The 23456-nt window shown below is 37.8% G+C and overlaps 1 protein-coding gene across 1 annotated transcript in view; it reads left to right on the forward strand.

The window, feature by feature from the left end:
• The window catches only part of LOC149193116 (E3 ubiquitin-protein ligase RSL1-like), a 55943-nt gene that overhangs the window by 26951 nt on the left and 5536 nt on the right, over positions 1-23456 (forward strand). Inside the window, exon 3 of the mRNA XM_089404784.1 lies at positions 15185-15972. Coding sequence (XP_089260910.1) covers positions 15185-15972 — 788 coding nt within the window. The remainder of the gene's footprint in view (positions 1-15184; positions 15973-23456) is intronic.

A 23456-nucleotide genomic window follows, 5' to 3' on the forward strand; every position in this document is an offset into this window, starting at 1 on the left:
TATTTTTGCATAAATCAAGATAGATATGGCATCCATGATTCCATTGTAGTTACTAGTATGTACAACAATCATCTATATTCTAGCTATTACAAACATACATCAAATTTTTAAGCATTACATGAATTTAGCAATTCAATTGTAAAATTAAATGGGAAAATTTTGATTTAAGCATTACATAATATCATCGAAACTCTGAAGTGCCTTGATCGAATTTTTATGTATGTGATGCAAAGTCCTTATCCTTGTAATATCATTGTTATGCGTCAAGATTTTGACAGTGAAACCTTCTCACCGAACCCTTATCATTGAGACTGTGTTAGGTACCAAGATCTTCTTATTGTGATGAAAACTTTCTCACTGTTGTGATACCAAATTTGTATCACTGTAGTTATACCAAAATCTATTGATGACTGTTCTTACTGTTGAGGCACCAAGACTGTGGTAGCACAAAACCTTTAATCTGCATTACCTTACTGTGGTACCCAAATTTTATTTCAGAGATAATTCGAGTTTCTGTGACTGCATCACTGCACTGAAGTGTGATCACTGTAATATCACCGAAGTGTGATCACTGTAATAGCATCGAAATCAAGGTAGCATCGAAACTGTGATAGGAATAACATTGAGTCACTGTAATACATAACAGAACTGTCTCCATTGCAATCTGCATTCATTGTGATACATAACAAAATTGAACCCAATCTTCAACGCAATCTTCTATGAGATCCGAGATAGTAATCTCAGTCATATCACCGAAACTGCTCTCTAAAATCCTTACCCGAATCCCAGGAAGCGCATTAAAATTTTGGAATCGCGCTTCGGAAAAAATGGAATCGCGCTTCCTAGGGCGCTTCCGGAATGCTTCCGTACGGGACGCGATTCCGGCCTAGGATCCGGGGGGGGGGGGGGCGCTTCCTGCAACACTGGTTCACTCACACCTAGAGTGTCAAAGAGCTTAATACCTCTGGCCTCGGATGTTAGGAGTATCCCTTGCTCCTACATCCCCTCTAGGATCATGTTGCTAGACTCCTCATTGTATCCAAATGACTCTGATAGCCAACACCATTGTCGTCCCCCTCGCCATCGGTTAGACTTGGGTATTCTTGACATCATCAACATCTAGCCTTGGACTTATTCACTTAGCCTTCTACATGATCCGTTATATACATGTTTAGGAGGCCGTCCTATTATACAGTTCCTGTGAGCCTCCTCTCTTTTGGCTCAAGTTTCAGAGACTCATCATGTAGAAACATTTGCAGAAGCTTCAGGCCATCCATACTGAGAAACATCTATGAATGAAGAATATCGTTTCTTGATGATGAACAATACTTAGGAACTTGTACCTCTTCCAAAAGGAAGAAAACTTGTTAGATGTAAATGGGTATACAAAACTAAGTATGCATCAGATGGAAGTGTTGAAAGACATAAGGCACAGTTAGTTGCTAAAGGATTCTCTCAAGTTGAAGGAATTGACTATGATGAAACCTTTGCCCATGTCGCCAAAATGAATTCCAAGTTCTAGCCCTTTCTACCTCACATGGATGGGAGGTCCATCAGATGGATGTTAAATCTGCCTTCTTGCATGGGGATCTACAAGAAGAAATCTACATGGAACAACCTCTTAGCTATGTTCAAAGTGACTCTAGTCTTGTTTGTTGCCTCAAAAATTCTCGCAATGGTCTTACACAAGCTCCTTGAGCTTGGTATGCGAAAATGGGTAGCTTTCTTCTTGACATTGACTTCTCTAGATATCATTTTGAACCCAATGTCTACAATAAGAAAGGAGGAAGCTATCTCATAACCCTTGTTCTTTATGTTCATGACCTTATCCTCACTGATAGTGACCCTAAACTTTTAACCCATGTGAAGTCAATATTTAAGAAGTTTGAAATGAAAGACTTAGGATATTTGTATTATTTCCTTGGCCTCCAAATATTGCAAACCAAGGAAGGAATTTCTCTTTCCCAATCTAAGTATGTTTGTGACTTTCTTCATCGTTTCACATGGAAGATTGTAAATGAACCACTTCTCCCTGTCAATCTGGAGTCAAACTTACTGCCACTTGCACTACACCTGAAGTGGATGTTGTGTTTTACTTTTAGTTAGTTGGTAGCCTCTTATATTTGACTCATAACCATCTTGATATTTCCTTTGTTATCAGTCTTGTTGCCCGGTATATGTAAATAACACATGAAAGTCATTGCAAAGCAATAAGAAGGATACTTTTATATATTCATGGTACAATTTAGTCTGGGATACATTACAATCCAAGGGGGACTAATTTGTTGGTTGGTTTCACTGATTTAGATTGGGTTAGCGACGCTGATGATCGTAAGTCTACTACAAGTGTTGTCTTCAGTCCTGGTTTTGGACCTGTCACTTGGGCTTATTAAAAGCAACAATCTATTTCTCTTTCTTCAACAAAGGTAGAGTATTGAGCAACAATTAATGAAAGTCAAGAAGTCTTGTGGTTTTGATAGGTTCTTTTAGAGAATGGATTCCAACAACAACATTCGACCCCCCTCTGGCACAACAATTAGAGTGCCATCAAGCTCGCCAAAGAGCCAATTCAACATCAATGCAGCAAACATATTGAGCTACAAATGCATGTCATTGGAAAGGTCATTCATGATCGAGTTATTGAAGTGCTCTTTTTCCCTACAAATGATCAAGTTGCAGACATTTTCAGAAAGTATCTTATAAAGATGAAGTTTTGTAAGCTTCAATAATATATTAGGTGTTCAGGAAGTTGTCATTAAAGGGAGATAGGCTTTAATGCCTCCTTCCTTCTGTTGTGTCACCTTTGTAAATTCTTTATTCTTATCCCAAGTTGTTCTTAAGGGGGGTTGTTAGGATATTTAGACACTTTGGAGTTAGTTAAGTTCAACTTGGTCTAATTTGTCTATTAGGTAAACGTGTGTTTCTTTGGTGTGTAATCCGATAGCCACGATATATTCTAGACATAGAGTGATCCGACGACTCATATTCTCCTTGATACTAATGGCTATTGATTCGTGGCTTAACACCCGATTGGTCCATGATCTCTCTTTAAAGATCATGGAGGTTCATGGTTGATGATTGATTGTAAGAACTCTCTTATACATTTTTTTTTCTTTTGCATTAATGAAATTACCTCAAGTGGTTGCGTTGGTTGGGGCCATGGACTGTTTCACTCTCACAGCGTTTTAACCACGTAAAAATACTAGCGTTGTATCTTTGATCTAGTTGTGAGTGGTTATTTGAGGTGTTCATCCTGTATGGAGTACTCTGTTTACTTGAACAATTTCAAGCGTTGGTACTTGTTGGTATTTTTTAATCTATTATTTTATAATTCTGGTTCTCGATTTTGGGGTTCACTGGTTTGATGACTGGTCCGGTTCTGATAACATTGGCTACACCATATCAATTGAGAGTGAAGTTGACCAAAGAGTTCAAGTTTTCAAAGGACAATGCTACTGTCTGTAGGAAGCTCATTAGTAGTCTCATTTATATTACTCACAATTGACTTGATATATCCTTTGTTGTTAGTATGGTCTCTATGTTCATGTGGGATCCAAGAGAGCCACTTGAAGGCTGCAAAGCTGGTTGTTCTCGATATCAAGGGTACATATCTATTTAGTGTTAGGTATTGCGGTAAGAGTGTGAACTGGTCTCTGTTATTGGATTCGCCTCAGGGAATCACAGAACCATATTGGATTCTTGTTTTTTTTGTGTTTTTTGATTGGATCCCTTTCCTAAAATCAGATCCTTTTTTGATACAAGTGGATTTGTTTTTGGTGACATATTGGTGGCAGATTTCAGATTTAATTCATATTTTAGGATCAACAATTTGTACCATCAAGATAATCAGCCTCGCCACTATTTTAATTGCAGTGTTCCTATGGAGCCACAACTTCTATCCAATTACCTGGGTAACTAGCGACGCCAACTGGTAGTGCTATAGGACATGTACTGTACAAACTCATTGTAATTTATTAGCACCTTTGGTTGGCTCTTCAGTCACTTCATTACTTACACTCTTTTGACTTGCTAACCTGTATAGGCATTGGTAAGATTATGAGGTGCGTATGAAATTTAGTTGAACATTGTGGGTCCATCAGACACACCAGGGAAGTTTGTTCAAACTTAGTGAATTACAGACTTATGCAGGTGTTGTGGCTAGCAACAACCCCCCTTCTTATTTAGTTTTATCACTAATACTAAATAAGTGGCCCTTATTCAAAAATTTAAAAAATCGATTAATGCTTGTGTTTCCTTTTTCAATAAAACTTATTATCATAAACTTAGGAAAATACCCTCAAAAAATCTAAAAAGACTTAAGTTTTATGATAAGTTAGAATAAAAGCACTCCTTAAAACGCGTCGCATCGCAAAAAAGGTAATGGATGCCTTCCTACAAGCGGAAATCTAAAAGTGTGAAATTGCGATGCGAAATCACGCATCAAAAGACCCTCATCGCATCGCATGCCTCAAACATCACTTATGCTAAAATGCCTTAAACTGCCGATATGCGATGGCGCATTTCGTGAATCGCATTTCGCAGAAAACACATTGACGGATGATTACCACACGCAATGATTTGCGATATTGCGAAGCAAATCGCAAAATCGCCTTATCACAAATCTGCAGGGCTCGTTGTTCGAGAAAGCTTTTTTCATAAACCGAGGCCCAGTTATGCGCGTTAATGTTAATTAATGAGTTAGTTGGCAATCATTAATAAAATATGGTTTTGATCTTATCAAGGAGCCATTTCACGTAAGGTGGTATATTTTATATGTTTTCGGCATTTAAAGCTTTCCCATCACCTTTTTCTTACCATTATTTTCACCTCATTTGTAAACTGCAGGAACGAAGAGCAGAGAAGTATACATAGCAATGTTCAGGATATTATGGGAAAGAAGGGTAAATCTCCGAGTTCTGAAGATAAAGAAATGACGCCCTTGTACATAGACACCACCTGTAACAAAGATGCCGGTATTACTACTTGGGAAGGCATGTATAGTTTACTTGAGGAAGAAGATCCCAAGGTAATGGAGGTTACGGCTACTGCAGGCTCACACGGGTCTTTTGAGGCGTCTATTACAGATCTAGCATGTTCGTTCTTGCACAGGATAGTGGCGAGGCCCAAAATTCTTCCATACACGGACATGGTTAATGGGTACTAGATAGTGCTGATATCACAAACAGAGAATTCAAGACTCAGGGTCAAGGACTCATTGGCTTGTTCACTCCACAAGATTTGAGGCTCATGTATCATCTACCAGAGCCACAGGCGACTTATAACAAACAGTTCATGGAGAAGTTCGCTAAAGAAAATGAAGATTTAGCAGAATGCACCAAGGACTGGTCAAGAAGGGATGAACCACTAAAAAAGGATAAGCACGGTATGTATAGTACTAGTTCTCTCACCTCCCCATATTGCTTTGCTACTGCTATGCTCTGTAGACTTTTTGGAAAGCCAGACATTAACAAATTTTCATCTGAATGGCTACCATTATTGGATGCCGCCATTAATGCTACTATTGTGGATTGGGCTAAGATCTTGTCTGACAATTTAGCCACAGCCATTTTGAGTTACCGGTCTAAAAGGACTATTTCTCAGAGAATTTATCCCCCTTTCTACTTATCTGCATATGTGATGGATGCAATCTGTTATATTTCCAAGTTTCCTCTAATGGGTTGGAAATGGACTACTCAAGATCCCTTACCCATTCATATTTATCACAAAGAATTGTGGGATTCCAAGTTCACTCCGTATTTCTACAAGATTTGTCATGGAATCATGCTGCCTCTGTACAAAATGTTGTATGATAAAGACCCTCCAAGATTTTCTCCCGAAGCGGAGGTCGATATGCTCCCTGTCGCGAGATGGTTTGGAGAAGAACTTTTCACATATGTCAGGGTATTCGGAAGTCTCGCTTCCCCTCATGTCTTACCTTTATATGTTCCTGATAAACTACTGGCACGAGAGATTGCTTATCAGACCTGCGGAGAAGGAGGTATGAGTAAAGAGTTGAAGGACAAGAAGAAGGCCATTTGGCCACAATTTCCTGTGGCCTGTGGGGCCTTTTCACTATTTGATGTAGGCCATGCATTCAAAGAAGTAAACAACATGTTATGTCTACAATTGTTCAAATTTCCAGGAAGACCGTTCGACCCTTCTGATATTGTTAAGAATTTCACTACTGCAGTCAAAATAAAGGTGTTTTCTAAAGAAGATGATCTTTTTGATGATATGTTCCAACAGAAAAGTACGCTTAAAGAAGTTCTGCATTCGGCCCAAATGTGATTCCCTCCAGCAGAATTTCAAGAATTCAAAATATACAGAGAAAGGAGGTTAGCTAATATCCCTTTGGATAAATTACGCTTGGAACCTGTGAGGGAACCAACTCCCAGTATTAGTCTCAGTGGAAGTTCAGGAATAGACAGGTCTAAATCTAAGTCTGGGAGAGAAACGTCAGAACACTCCAAGAGGTCCGAGAGTGACCATAATAAAAGCGAAGGGTTAGTAAGGGATACTGCCCAGTCTAAGGAGCTCCCAGAACAACAGGTTTTGACCTCTCCACAGGTATATCCTCCCCCTCTCATCGTCCAGCCACCATCAGTCAGAACTGAGTTGGATAAAGAATGGGAGACATTCAATGACTTAATCAATATTGAGGGACAGAGCACAAAAACACCTGAGAGTAATGTACAGACGGTGAATGATATAGTCACAGGAACAATCAGCAATGTCCCAGAAATGGAACATATTCCCATTACCCCATCCTCTGAACTTATGCTCAAAATAGAGGAAATTCCCTCTCTCGATGTATTTTACAGCGGATGAGAAGACTAAGAAAGAAAAGGAAATTGGAAAGTGTGCTTTCTCATGATGCAGAACAATTAGACATCCTTTGGCAAGATCCTACCACTGATCCTACTGAAAATCTCACTAAATTATCTCAGATCGCAGGAGCATATGCTTCTGCGACCATTGATAAAGCATCTGAGGTACAACAAATACTGAAAGAAAAAGAAGATCAAATACAAGTTTTGCAGCAACAGCTACAACAAGCCAGTGCGAACAGAAGCACAGAAACAGCTTGAAAAACTACAACAGGACTTTCAACAGATGCAGATAGGATACCAGAACAGTTTGGCCGAAAGAGAAAAACAGTTGCAGGTTATGCAAGAGATGCACAAGGATGATCCTAAGCTTACAGAATTTGTCACAGAATCCATTTCCTTAAATGATCAACTGCTACAGCAACAAGAAACATTGTGCCAAAGAATATCACAGTGGAGCTCTTATTGCGAAACAAGTGACAAAATTACTAATCAAGTCGTGGACTTGCGACATGATTACGATTTAATTGATAGAAGAGTTACTGAATATTTGGCTTGGCAGGAAACAGAGGAAGGGAAAAAGGCAGGCGCACCAATAATCAATGACACCCACAAAGAAATGCTCTTTAATAAGTGGGATGCACAGATCAGGAAAGCAGAACAAGCGGCAGAAGAAGCAGCCACAACAACAAATAATGTCATTGACTGCATCAATGAAAATTTACACAGGGCAAATCTGATCTCAGAGACCACTCCAGGATATCTACCAAATGTACAACATCTACAAACAAGCTGGAGACAAAAGGCTCAAGAAAGGGCAGAGTCAATCAAAAGGTTAACCAAGTTGAATTGGGATTCTTACTAGACGTACTTGGTAAAACCACACAGCCAGTGCATGACTCTCAAATGTATCGTCAATTCTGCCGAGAAGATGGCGCCAGCTCTTACCGATTTCGTTTTCGCAGGACAGCTAAAGTCAGAAGTCAGCTAGCCAACTCTCCTCAAGCAAATGCTGAATGCTTGCGACTACAAGGAACAGATACATAGATAGTTAGTTATTAGTTTTAGTTTTAATTTTGCTTTATTTTTGCCTAAAATGAGGACGGTCATTTAAACCGCATCCTACATTTTTGTAATAAATTATTTTTATATTTAGTTAGTAGTATTTAAACCCTTCTCATGCATTTAGAGAAGGGTCCAGAAATTTATCAAAAACTTGTCCTCAGAACATGCACTTTTGCACCCTCCGAGGAGGTTTTGATGAATGAATGGAACAGGATTTATTGATATCTACGTTTAATATCTACTACTGATGTTGCACTTTTGTACTCTTAGTGGATGTTGGATTAAGAAGAGATAGATCATTATTGCTTGAAGCTCATGAGTAGAACCAGTTATAAATGGTACTTTTATCTCTTAACTGTTTCTGCTTATGTGTTATGGTGATATTCATGTTCAGTTATTTATATATGAATGCTTAAATGCTTGAGTTATCATTTGGCACTTTTGTACGGTGATAGCTATTTATTTATGCTTAATATATGAGTAGCTTATTATGCGATATGTTTTTTCACAACTGATTCGTCTAACTTTTTATACGAAATGGTTTATCTTTATTGAATTCTTTTCTCATAGCAGTTGAATGATCTTTATTACCAACTGTTATTTGAAATCATTTTAGATCGCATAATGGAAAGATTACATCCCGGGTTAGTTTAGAATTAGATATTTCTGTTTATTAGAATACAATTGCATGTTGTTAGATTAGATTTAGAATAAAAATCATTTTACTTAAGAATCATTAGGAAAGAAATATCAATTCTCGACACACACACACATATATTGGGAAACTGGTCCCATATCCCTAGTCGGACCCACTATACCAAACGGAAAAGGAGCTGCTAACCAAGGTCCAGACTGGGTGGGTATCCCCCTTGTTGTAGACCCGATTTTCGGGGCTTCAACAACAGGATAAAAGGGAAAAAAACTTTTTAAATCATTCTTTGTTCCTGCTATAGCTTTGCATTGCTGAGAAGAATTAGGAGCATATTGGAAAGTGTTTGATTCATTATTTTTTGCAAGATTCTACGACTCTTTGGAGACTAGAATCTCATGGGACTATAGATGCTAGTTTAGTATTTAGTATTTGCCATTTATCATTGATGTATCTCATTCCCCAATATGAATATGAAAGATAAACACTTGCTATGCATTAATTTGGATTTCATTTCAGTTTTTTTTTTTCAATATAAAAATTATTTATTTTTAAATTAGGGTTAGAATTTCAATTCCTTGATTCCTAATTTTTGGATGAGTGCTGCACTTGAACTAGATTCTTTTGTTGATTTTGATCACACCCGCAGTTTGTGTAACCTTGGAATTAGTTGGTCAGTTATTCCAATTTGGATTAGGCTAGAGACGAAAATGATAAGAAATCAATTTTAGGATGTGTTTCATCTTGGATTTGGACCCATAGTGTTGTCTTGTAAGAAATAAAACCCTATTTTGCTATCGACCACAAAAGTTGAATATAGAGGTGTAGTTAATGTTGGCATAGAGGGAATGTCTGTTCACAACCTATCGAGGGAGCTTGGATTTCTTTTTTAAGGAGTTGACTGTATTGAATTGTGTCCTGTGACATTCAAAGTGCAATACAAGTAGTTGAAAACCCTATTGTTTACAATATAATGAAACATGTGGAGCTTAATGTCCATTATTTGAGACAATTGGTACAAGAGAAAATTGTGTTGCATGTTTATTGTAGGACATATGATTAGTGTTTTAAAAAACGGCCGAGCCAACTTTGACTTGGCCGAGCCAGACCAAGCCAATGCCTCGCTGGGTTTGCTCGATGGGCGAAACGGAATGGCTGGCCGAGTTGTCACCGAGCCGGCCGAGCCAATCATGGACTCGGCCGACTCGGTAACAACTTGGTCGACTCGGTTCTTTGAAAAAGATCCTGAAGCACATTTGTTAAAAGTTGTTCCGCTTCCCACATATCAACGATTGGGTTGTTGTTTATTGCATATTTATAGCCCTAAAGTAATCTATCATTGTGAGAAACTTTTGAAAATTACAAGGCCAATGTATGGTTATCCTAGTGGTATGAATTAGAAAACTGAAACAATGCATTGAGCCATACAATGTTTTTAAAAAGGCAAACGTTCAGGCAATGGACTAATAGATACATATTTACCTCTGATTGTTCTGGAGCTTGACTAGAATTAAATCAAGGGTTTTGAGACTTCATTAGGCGTAGATTTCTTGAAATCATCTCCAACAGTCTAGGTAGAAGCATGAGATACGCTGTCCTGTAGCAAAGGCACAAATTTGAAGACATCTGTTGATAAGTTCATTGGCTTATCATTTGGGAAGCTATGATTGGTTGCAGAGAATTGGCATTATTGTTGTTGTAGTCTAGTGATTGTCCTTGAGCTGAGGCAGAAAAGAATCCTGGCATTGGTGGCTAAGTATGAACTTTGTATTCGACAGTGCACTGGGTGCCATTTTGATATAATGTATATATTCATGAGCTTACTTTGATCATATGTTGTCTTCTCTCTATATTCTAAAGCTTTGCGTCTGGAAACATGAATGAAAATCTTTAAAATTATGTTTTTTATAAAAAATAAATATTTAATGTATTTTTTACAACGACCGAGTCATTGAAATCAAACCGGCCGAGTTGATACTGAGTCAGAGTCGGAGTCAGAGCCGACCCTCGGCCGTTTCCGAACCAGAGTCAGAGTTTTAAAACATTGCGTATGGTTATATTGTTGACATATTTATGAAGCCATTGGCAGAAGCTTAGTATGTGAAACTTTGGGCTATGCTTATACATTAGGATGTTGTCCTTATATGGGGTGTACAGAGATAATTCCACATTCTAAATCTCCAAAAAATTATGCTGATTGGAGTGTGGGGGGTGGGGAGGGGTTTTATGGAATAGTAGGGTCATCCCATCTCTGGATCCTTCGGAGATAGTCAGTATAATACCGTTGAAAGTCAAACATTGACTAGACAGGTAACTAGTGGGGAAAGGTCAATAATGGTTTTCACTATGTCCATTGGTTAGGTCAACCAATGGTGGTCTTGATTATGTCAGCTGGCAGGTCGGTTGAGGTAGACAAGTTGAAGATCTAGGTGTTTGCCTAAGGTAATCAAAATTGTCAATGTTTTCTTATTCTGTGGGATTTAGTAATGCTTTGAGTTATAGACAGATGATCCTATGGATCAGTTTATCATGACATAATGCATGATGGGTGGAGCTATGCTCACTTGTGCTTTAGTGCTATAACAATGTCTATTGTCTTGGAATTCTTTGTTATTCACTCCTGCAGTTTTCTGGTTTTCCAACAAAATGGTTTCAAGGGGTTGTCAGGCTTGTGATAGTTGTAATTATTGGACAATCAGCAGAAGTAGTAGAGTGACTATATTCTAGGACCTAAGAAATTACAATGAGCTTCTCGGCCAATGAGATGTCTCTATCATACCATTGCTGGTTTTTTTTCCCTAAACTTAAACAATGACCCCTTCCCAAATGACATCATTAAATATATTAATTTCAAGGGGGGGTCTCAAGATATCTCACAATATTGCAATATGGAATCCATTTCCATTGTAGAATTGCAACATAGCATTAATGCAAAACTCTATCTTGTGCTCATTGACCTTTGCCTTTGATTCTAGAAGCTACAAAAATGGTCAAATGAAGTTCTTGCCATTGATTATTCACTAATGAGTGAATTTGAGAGACATTTGAAATATTTGCAAAGTGAGAATTGATCACATATTGATCTCCATGCAAAGAAACAGCTCTAATTTGATTTTGCACTTTAAGTGGCCTATACCCACTGGCCCAAATTATATGTGGCTATAATGTAAAGAAGTTGCCTTGAAGAATTGATTTTTATGTTGTATTAAGAATTGTAGCTAAGCATTTGCTTGAACTTTGAAAGAGGCCTTAGGAAACAAAGCTTCAGTGGAAGATATAAGCTTAGGGCCAAAATAAGCCAAAGCATCACATCAAGGACAAAGGGATACTCAATTCTGTCACTAGCCTTATTGATTCAATCTTTAGGAGAAGAGCCTTTTCTCTTTTAGCTTGCTCAGTTGCTTCCTAAGTAGATTGAAATTTATTAAAAATAAAAACGAACCTTTCTTTAACAAATCAATTTTGTTCCATTCTAATGATCCTGGCAACTCCTCTTTCCAATCTTCTTGTTAGCATGTAATACCTCAATTTTAATGCCTAGACTATCTTGGATGAAATCTTGTGCTTGTTGTAATGATGTGATTTATAGGAGACAAGTGTCAAGCCAGGTGTGGGAATATCAAGGCAAAGGTTTGATTAGTGAATGGTTACAAGTCTAAGTCACAAGCTAGGATTATGGTGAGGATGTTAAGTTCCAGTTGTTACCATTTGAATATACCATGGTGTGCCTAGGTTATGTAAAGTATGTATCAAAAGAAATATATTAATATAATATCCACCAGAAAGTTGCTAGTTGAGCAACAAGGGGCTGCTATGATACCACAAAAAGGGATGAAAGGTGGGGTCCAAGGGATATACTATTAATATATCAGGTACAATGTGGCTCAACACTTGTCCATGTCCTCTCAGCCTTTTGCTTGTGTCCAAAAGTTTGTGACTAAATCAGATGACACTGGGACATGTGAATATCAGTGTCCAACACAGGACACTCCCTCAAAACACGCAGATATCATTGTCCAACACAGGACATGTCGACCCTCGAAATGGTACAAGTAGTTACTATAAACACAAGAAATTAAAGTATTCAAGAATGAATACATGTAAAGTAAATGTTTAGTAGTTAGAACCTTAAAGGGTGGGCAACACTAAGTACTGGCATTCTTCCTTTTCCTTTGACCTTTAGCAGTAGCTGTTGGTGATTGAGTCATAATTTCTCTGGTCTGAATGAAGAAGAACTCTGTTGTTGGAGAAATGACAAATGCAGGAAGTTAGAATGCCTTCAAACCTCATGGAACCCCTTCAAATCTTCTTTTTGTCCTTCCTCTATTCAATGTTAGAGTGTTTTCCATGGTTGAAAGGGAAAAAAGGGGGAGTTTTTATTTTTTTATTATTATTTTTATCTCTGTTTTGCCTGTGTGTGCATGACACCATGGGACATGGTAGGGCATGTGTTGGACACGAGTTTGACATGTGTCTTGTTTCTGGACATGCATAAAACTTGTCTCCAACACGTCCTAGCATGTATGCCCCAAGCAAGAAGGAATATATAATGTGAATTTGTTTTTGGGGGAGCTCCCTTCCCTCCCATTATTCTCCATCCATCCCATGAGACATTCTTGCCCTTGGTTATTGAGTATCCTATATAAATTCCAAGGCTGTCCTGCCTGCAAATTGGAAGAAAACCCTGTCAACATGAGGGTAGTGAGTGCTTAACAGTAGGTGGGGATTGTTGCTGTCAAGAAATGAAATGAGTTGGCTTTGAAGGGAGAACCATGGCTGCAATGTCCATAGTGTTTGGAGCAAACTGTGAATATGCAACTCCATGTCTGTGCCAGATTATATAAATTCCATTTACTACATATGTTCCATGGAAATTCATTAAAAGAATATTTATGTTCTTGTGGGGTTGTTGGGTCTATTGTTCTTTCCTTGTGCCTATTTTTCCTTAGGTGGATGGTTATTGGGTAATACTTTACATTGATTGAATATATTTTGTCTTATACATATGTGAGGAAGGTAACAAATATTAAAAAGGGAACTGGTTGGTATTTGTTGAGGAAATGATATGCAAGTCCAGGACTCCTAGAGATCAAACAGTGGGCCATATTCTTCTTGTTTGCACTGAAGCACTAGAGGGAAGGGATTCTCAACGGATAATTGAGCAGGGAGGGGAAATACCTTCCCTTATGTTGTGTTTCGCTGAAGGGAAGAAGGTCCTGGCTGATTGATGGATGGGTGAGATTCCTGGAGAGTCTTCTTGGAAGTCAAGTGGTGGATGTCTCGTTTGTCTGCATTCTTGGGCACTGTCGGCAATGAGTTAGATTAGAGCCTGAAGGAGTTTCTTTGCCCTGGTGGTATCATGGCCTGGTTTGGGATGCCAAGTTGCACTCACAGCTGGGAATTTGAATTTGGAATGACGAAGAAAATTTTAATGGAGTGGCTCGACTGCCGAGGGACATGGTCTGGGTATGCTACATAGCACCTTAATATTGACTTTATATCCCACATTCAACAGGAGATGGGATGTCAACATCCTATCATATCTCTTTAGAACTTTTTGTGATGAACTTGATGCTGTTAAATATCTTATTTATGATCCATATTAAATATTGTTATTGTTATTAATATTTTTTGAATGCCACATATAGATTTTATATTAAAAATTAAATGAATTACACATCTCTTCTTATTAGGAAGCAACTGAATTATTTTACTTTTAATTACTTCTTATTTTTGAGTATTCCCTCTCTATATATGCATATGTATGAAGTTCATGTTGAAATATATTAATTACATGGACATTCAAATAGTTTATCTAAGTGGTATATTAATGTAAATATACATTACATAACATAAAATTGATATAAAATTGTTTTATTTAACATAGACATTGAAATATTTTCAAATAGTTTATTTAAGTGGTTTATGTATATTCATTTATGCTTTTATTATAGCTGACATTGTATTTTTATTGAGAATATATTTTATGTTTATTCTAAAAGGGATGTGTCAACTCAAAGTTGAGCATGGACAGAATCACACAATGCCCTCATACTGGCCTTGATTGTTGCCCCTTTATTTCTGCACTCTTAAATGCAGGAAATGTTTTACATTTGGGATTTCCTTTTGTAGGGAAGGGTTAAAAGAGTTCATTAAATTGAAATTATGTTGAATTCTGCTTTTTATTTTCCCCTTTAGACCTTCTCTGTCTAGCTATCATTTCAGCTGTATCCTCCCAAGGAATTGCCATCTTGCAAATGGCTGCTTCCCACCTTAAGATCCATCTCTCCTATCAACATGTTGTGGCTAATTTTTGCAATATTTGTGAATGAATTTATAATATCTTGATCTTGTATATATATAAGATCACAATTTCGTATTGTGACATGTTCCTGTCAACATATATTTGATTATAGATGCGTGTCTTGTTTTCCCACCTTAAGATTCATCACTCCTATCACTCCTATCAACATGCTGTTGCTATTTTTTGCAATATTTGTGATCGAATTTATATATCCTGAACTTGTCTATATATAAAGATCACAATTTTATAGTGGCCACAGAAATTGTGACATGTGGCCGTCAACACATTTGATTATTGATGCATGTCTTTTCCAATATAATATTTTTTTCTACGTTGCAGGTTATAGGTCGTTGGAATGTCAGACAGCGCAAGATTGTCAAATTTCACCAGGAAGTGGTAGATCAGGTTCACAAATTGGACAAATTATTTATGGTCCTTATCCCAAGATGTGACAATAGAGTTGCATTGACGCTAGCTAGAGAGGCCATTGACTCTCAATTAAACAAGAGAGTTGAACATGTTCAGGAAGGGGAGAAAACAAAGGAGGAACATTGCAGTATATGCTTGGAGGACATCAATGTGAGTGAAATGCATGAAATAATGACTTGCTGGCATAGGTTTTGTTTTTCTTGTATGTCACAACATGTTGAAGTCAAGTTGACACATGGCTGTGTGCCTTCATGCCCACATGAAGGGTGCAATATAAAACTAACGGTAGACGGTTGTAAGGCATTCTTGTCATCCAAATGGGTTGAGGTTTGGACAAAACGGTTGGAAGAGGCAGCTATTCCAGAGTCAGACAAAGTTTACTGCCCGTACCCTAACTGCTCAGCTTTGATGACTCTATCAGGATTAGATAGGTCACGACAAGCTTGCTCATCCTCACATCCCTTTCCAACAGCAATAGGGCGTTCAGAATGCCATCAATGTCACAAATTCTTTTGTATTGAATGTCGGGTTCCTTGGCACACTGGGATGTCATGTCAGGAGTATCAAAGACGTGCTCCTCAGTTGCACGGTGTGGATGCGAAGTTGCATTTGCTTGCAAAGAACAACAGGTGGAAGCGGTGTACAAAATGCAAGCACATGATTGAACTGGCTGAAGGTTGCAACCATATGACTTGCAGGTACTGTATTGAGTTCTGGAATTTGTTTATTTCTTTTATTAAAAAAAATGTGGACTTTATTGTCTATTCAATCTCAATTTATTAATAGTCCCTCCAAAATTGGCAACCTTGAGACCTAGAACACTATCTACTTTAGTTCAAATTAGATTTTATTACTACTATGTTTTTAGATTTGTGTAACAAATTGTATTGGGCTGACTTTACATGGGGTGGATGGATGGATGAGATGAATGTTATATTCTCTTCAATACTGGGCTGTAGAATGCACCAGGAGCAAATCTTTACACACACACATTAATACTATTAAAATGAAATCATATGATATATCAACTATTTGGAGGAATATGAGGCAATTCTGTTTGGCACCATTAGTGGCAGTTTTTATCAACTCCATTATCAACAGTGAGCTGTGTAATACTAAGCGCACGCACACACACACATATATATATCTATATATATATTTCAAATTTCAATTGTTTTTTGGATCCTTCTTGGTGAGTAATAGATCTGGAGTTAAATGGATCCTCAGAAATCCACAAAAAAAGGGATAAAATCATAAATCTAAAATTTGAGTGGGTCACTGTCCAAGGATACAAGCCGTCACAACTTTTGGAGGTCACTCAACAGTCATCTCTACTCTGCAATGGGATCTACAGTTAAATGGATCTACGCTGGCATAGTATAATATTTTTTATCACCCCCATCCCCATTCACAAGGTTTTGTGCTTTGAAATCATATTTGAGTATACTGCGCTATTTTCTATTATATGTATACACACACACATCCAAATTGCCAATCCCATTGCAGTGTAGAGTTTACTGTTGAGTGACCTCCAAAAGTTATGATGGCTTGTAGGCTTGGACAGTGATCTACACTCAAATTTTAGATTTATCCATTTTTTTGTAAATTTCTGAATAGGTCCATCTTAAATGCAATTGGAGTCTATTGATAATTTGGGAAACCACAATATAAGACACTACACCTGCAATTAAAATATGGGAAATATCATTTGATTGCTTTTCAACTATTTTGTGAATGTGAAAGAACTTGAATCACAAATAGATTACAGTTGGTGGAGATCTCAATGAAAGAAACTGGTTGAGAAAAATAAAATCAGTAGCTTTAGTTAGGATCTGCTAACTACCAAGTGGGTATGTGAGTTCGTTGAAGATATAACTAGCATTTATCTGTCTCATATCCAGATTCTTTAAGCACTGAAAGGGATTAAAAACCCAGGTGTAAGCTTCTCGGTGCTTAAAAGATTTGTGTCAAAATGGATATATGCTAGTTTTTTTGACATTACACGTCAGACATCATATTCTTTCTATTTTATTTATCAGCATTGAATATGTACACAAAGATTTCTCCCACCCTGGGCTGTAAAAGCACACCTTGGTGCTTTTGGTGCAATGGAGGTCAAAGCATAAAGGACACTGCTAGTTGGTGTGCCTCTTTGAACGTTTGAGCAATCAAGCAACTGAAAGGGCGGATAATCTGCGCAGGAAAGAATGGAAGTTCTGCAAATTTGTGTATTGAATTTTGGATCTTAATAATGATGCATCTAGCATGATCACAAATACTAATAATTAGATATTTGAGAAGGCTTAGAAGTTTGATTCTCAAGTTTGATCCACAATTATAATGGTCGTATGATCTCAGGAAGATATTTTAAATGTACAAATACAATTGAGCAAACCATAGTCGTTGGTTCAACTGCCTAACAAAATTTGGCTACCTGGACCTGAGGCCTTATATATTAGGAACTATGCAACATGCAAGAAAAATGGAAAGAAGAAAAATCTATGTTGGAGCAGGATCTTAAAGGAAATCACCAGATTCCAGAATGTCCTATTGTTACTGAATAAACTAGATGGAGAAAAAATGATCTTAGCCATACAAAAGAGCAATGTTCCACCAAGACCAAGACTCCGGGACGGGGGGACACAGGTGTTGGGAGACGCATAGGGGGGAGGTGTGGGAGTACCCTCAAATTTTAGGAAAATTTAAGGGGGATGGGGAGATGTCGGAGTATATATATATATATATATAATTCATATTCAATAATGAAAGCATAAATATATTGATCCATACATAATTGAATTAAATAATGAAATACACTAATCCATATTCATTGTTCACACTGGTACATGCATCATTCATACTCATCATTCATCCATACACCATGAGATTCAATAACGAAATTCAGTAATCAAATACATTGATCCACATTCATCATTCATCATTCTAGAATCTACATTGATTTAAAAATCAAATTTATCATTCACCATTCAAGAATGTAAATTGATTTAAAATTTAAATTCACCATTCATCATTCTAGAATCTAATTAGTATTAAGCAAAATAGACTATAGTAGATACCAATGTTATCGCCACTGACCAGTGATCGAACCAGAAAACCCTCTGAACCGAGAATCAGCTGGAACCGGTAAAAAAATTGAACCAAAAAACCAGTCTACCAAAAACACATAAAATATTCATATTTTAAAGAATATATATATGTGCATCCATATTAATCCAAACCATTTATACACAAATAAGCGAAAATTCTCATTTATATATCATGTAAGGGTGCACATAACCAAAATAGCAACACATGCAATCCATCTCTGAACTGAAAATACATCAACAAACGGGCTCTAGATGGTCTCTAGCATCCAAAAAAATCATGCTACAACAAACACCTACAAATCATCAAAATGATTACCTATATTGGGATCTTCATCATCAATATCATCCTCTAAGCATTAAAATAAGATAAAAAAACGTAGCATGTCAAGTCAAGATTTTGTTGTAGTGATGGGTATATTTTTAGTAGGGTCATGATAGAGGAGTTCAACAAATAATGCCACTAACATCAAGGTACATAAGGGGCTTCGTGCTCGTGATTGAATACTAGTTCCATACCTTCGTACATGACAAAAAAATCCAATGGCAATGTTGCAATGCCTCTGATCTTGAAATCCTGAAAAACTGTTCAGTTTGCTGGATTTTGAGTGAGATCTAAAATTCTACTCCCTCCATATGAAATCTAATGAGGTTGGAACTACTCTCAAACATCTTTAGTCATTTCATGGTAATGTTAAAAATTTAAGTAAAATGATGAAAGTGAAAGATAAAAGACACTGTCACTTTAATTTTACCATGAATTGCATAGCAATAATAGGGCCATAGGCTTGAATATTAGGCTTCCCCACACAAAAATTCTTGAAACTCAAAAGGGGTTTTTTCTGAGCGCCCTCCTAAAAAGGGGTGCTTCTAGACGTCCCCCTTTTGAAGGGATATGTGTCTCCCTTCTGAAGGGGTGTGCCCAGAAGCACCCCTTTTAGGGAGACACATCCCCCACATTGGAGAAATGTTCCTCTTGTCTCCCTGCGTCTCACCAAAAGGGGGACATGGGTAAACATTTCCCTAGATGTTCCCTCGTCCCAGGTGTGTGGGAAGCGTGGGGTGCGTGCACCCCACCTTGGGGAATGTGTCCCTGTGGAACACTGCAAAAGAGTGAACATAGCAATTCTTTCTAGTATATCAATACCTAAACTTCAATAGTTTCTATAGAAGAGATGGTTCACCATTAAAAGGAAGCATAGGTGCAGAATTTACTTCCTACTCTAATATATGAAGGAAGAATGTTTAGAAAGCGTAAATGAATAGTCACGGAAAACAGATAACACAAATACATGCAACTATTATGCAATAATTTCTCGGGGAAAACCCATACGGGAAAAAAAACCAACACTCCAAAGCAAGCTCAATGTACTATTCAACAATTAACAAAGGCTAAAATACATTTCTAGAGTCACCTTTCTCTTAACAGTAATGATCATCAGCATTCACGTTCTATAGAATTTTTTGCAGCAAAATGGTACCTTCAATAACTTCTCACAATAACGCCAACCCAAGCACTCAATATATAAGCACAACTCCATTCATCAATCTCTCATCATGCAAGACACATTGCATGTTTTGATTACTCACACGCATGCATTGAGTGGGACATGTGCATGCCCACATGCATGAGTTATATGTGAGTGTCAACTTTCCATCCTCTACCATGCGTTGGACAAAGTGGTATTGGATTTCAATGTGCTGTCTTCAAATGGAAGGTTGGGTTCTTTGTTAAATAGATAACACTATTACTATGATATTGAACTGTAATAAACTGGTACAAATCACTTAATCTAATCTATGAAAGGAGAATGTGTGGAAAATGTAAATAAATAATTGTGGAAAACAACTATTTATTTGTGTGAATCCCTTTTGAAAAAAATCCCACATTCAAATGCAAACTCAAATGTATTATTCAATGACTAACAAAGGTGTCTCTATGCTCTTAATATGGGCGATCAAGAACATTCAGATTCTAGAGAAATTGTGGCAGTATAATGGTACCTTTAATAACCTCTCACAATACTTCCAACTGAAGCACTCAAAATATAGGCATAACTCCATGCATCAATTTCTCCTCATGCAAGACATTGAGTCGGTCGTATGCATGAGTCTCATGCATTCTCTAAGTGGGTTGAATGCAGGCCTTCTCTGAGTGAATAAACTGAGTTTATATGCAATCATTTAGTGAATATGTTGAGTTTGCATGCATGCCCACATTCGTGAGTCACATGCATGCATTCAAGGTGGTATGACATACCTTTCTAACAACCAGAACATTGAGAGGAAGAGGAGAGGATTATTGAGAATCAAAGGTTTTGTAGCCTCTGTTTTCTGAAACTGTTTTGTACTATGTGTTCTTTACAAACCGTATGTTGCATGTAGTGATCCACTTACAATTACAAACAGAATGTGAATATTAGCATGCATATGGGGCATCCATGTGATAGCTACATCTACATGATTCGCATGTATTGTGCTAGTATACATATCGACTAATATTGAAAAATATCTAAGTTAATAAATCAATTATCGAAGTAAATTCCTAACTCACTATAATAAATATATCGAGTGGCGCCTTTGATATACACCCCCTGTATATCTATATCAAATGCCCCACTCTATATATTTATTATATTATGGCGAGTTAGGAATTTATTTCGATAATTGATTTATTAACCTAACTTAAATATTTTTCAATATTAGTGGTATGTATACTAGCGCAATACATACGGTGGTCTGAAAATGGGGCACTTAGGCTTCTTGTCTAACTTACAAGAACCTCTCCCATTTCCAAAGCTTTAAATATTCCCAAGTCTTTATGATTAACCAGTGCAGAATTAAAAATGCTTGAAAATAGGTGTATGCTGGTATTTATTTTTAATTGATTATATGCTTTAGAATCTGTTGTTGTGCTATGAGTTGATGTGCTTAAATTGATATATAGATACATATAACAGTAAATAATGCAACAGTAAAACAGACACATAAGACAACAAATTAATGTGGAGTTCACCCAAAACTTTTGGGTTACATCTCCTTGAGCTCTAGTCAATTTGACTAGGCTCTCTGGGATTATGGCAAGGTCCTTTTACAAGCTCTTAGCTCAACTCCACTGTTTTACACAACAACTATGGGTTCAGAACACCATCTTATCCCCTGGCTCTTGAAGCTCTCGACTCTGGCTCTTGGCTCTTTGCAACCTTTAGCTCTCTAGCTTTTCACTTGACCTCCAAGTGACTCCAAAGACTCCCTCAGCTGCTCTGCGCATTAGCTTTCACTCTCTCTGGCTCTTTTTGCTTCTGTGCTGCTTGCTTATTCTCTGTTTTAGCAACAACTCCTGCAAATGCTTTGTTCTTTGTCAGTCTATGGCTTTTAAGCCAATCGGCGCTATCTGTTAATTTCCTCTTTTCGGGCTTTCTGGCTCTCGGCCTCTGTCCATTCAAATCCCCCTTCTGAGCGTTAGCAATCATGGCATAACACCTTCAGGGGAGGTGGCCACTTGTTATGCAACGGAAGAGTCCATCGGGCCTTTGAAATCCCCGAAATAGCCATTCTCTGTTTACATAGAGAAGTACATTCAAACACGGGAAAAATCCGTAGAAACACTGTGCATCGGCGCTTTCCTTCGTATTTTGTTTAATAAACGAAATATGCGAAAATACATAGAAAACTGTCGTTTGATGGATCTCAAAATATATCAAATATTGTCTATAGCCTCGTCGGGTCCAGCTATCGCATCGCATATATATAATAGCCCTGCTCCTTTGTAATGCTCCGACGTGATATTGCGATGCGACTTGTCGCAATCGCATATCGCATAAGCCTGAGGTCTTTCCATATGGTATGGCCTATGCCAACGCCGATTGCTTACCGCCGATATCGGTGATCGCTATATCGCATTGGTCCGGTCCTATCGCATGTCTGCCTCCGATATCCTCTGCCTATCATCGCCGATTGCGATATGCCAATTGGATCTGGACTGTTGATCGGCCAGATCCGACGACTCTTGTGCGTTGCTCCTTTGACCACCGATAAGCCTGTTTTCCACTATTTCTTCATATTTTTGGGTCCCGATAGTGTTTTCCGCCTTTTTTGAAGGTTCTCCTTTTGCGATAGTTTTGGTCTTTAGAAGACTTAGAGGGTTTTTAGGACCCATTTTTAGGGGATTTTGCCCCTTTTTCCAAAGGATAAAGGGCAGCTTCATTTTATGATAATTTTCGCATCCTAAGTTCATTTTTGCCCATTCAAATTGCAGTAGATTCAGAACGAGACAATCTCTGCAATGGGGTAGTTCCAAGAACTTCCTTGGACTTATATTTTCCTCAGTGAGAAACACCTAGATTTAGGAGTCTATCCAAAATCCATTTTGGATCACGCCTTCCCACTAAAAAAACTTTGGGTCTCCAAAAGACTGGTATACTGATCTGAACAGTAAATGAGAGAGACTCACCCTCTTCTTTCAGCCTCCCCCTACACTTTCCTTGCATAGTGCCTCTAGACCAAAGTTTCTGACCATTTCCCTTCTTGGATGGGCTGGTCTTCCTGGAAAGAGTTGCCTTCTTCTTTGCCTTTCTGCAGAACTCCTGCTTAGATGGTCACAGAAGGTATTTTGAACTTCTCTGCCTTGATCATTGATCCAAGGCGGCTCAAACAAAGGTGAAGTACACCTGCTCCACAAAACTTTCATTTGTACCTATTTGACAAGCTGTTAACAACAACAGAAATACAGACAACAACTGGATGGTCTAACACCTGCTTCAACAAAAGAAACAAATTTCACATCTTGTGAACACCTCCATGCCTTACATCTGCATACAAATGATGGACTAGGTAACAGGCCTACAAAACATGCCTTTAAAACAAATGACTCTTCAAGTCAAGCATGTAGAAAAAGACCATTAGGACTCCTTTCCAAAGATGAAACACTTCATTATTATCTCCATCTTGGAGACCAAGTTAACTTCTCCCAAGTCAACATTGCATCCCATGCATGTCAAAGCAATCAACCCTGCAAGTTGATTACACATACATGTTCAAAAACAAGGAAATCATCAGCATCCCTGTGTTCATGCATC

Source organism: Pinus tabuliformis, chromosome 2_2 (assembly GCF_031772625.1).
Source record: "Pinus tabuliformis cultivar Carrire ecotype Pingquan chromosome 2_2, CPIR1, whole genome shotgun sequence".
Lineage (NCBI taxonomy): Eukaryota > Viridiplantae > Streptophyta > Pinopsida > Pinales > Pinaceae > Pinus > Pinus tabuliformis.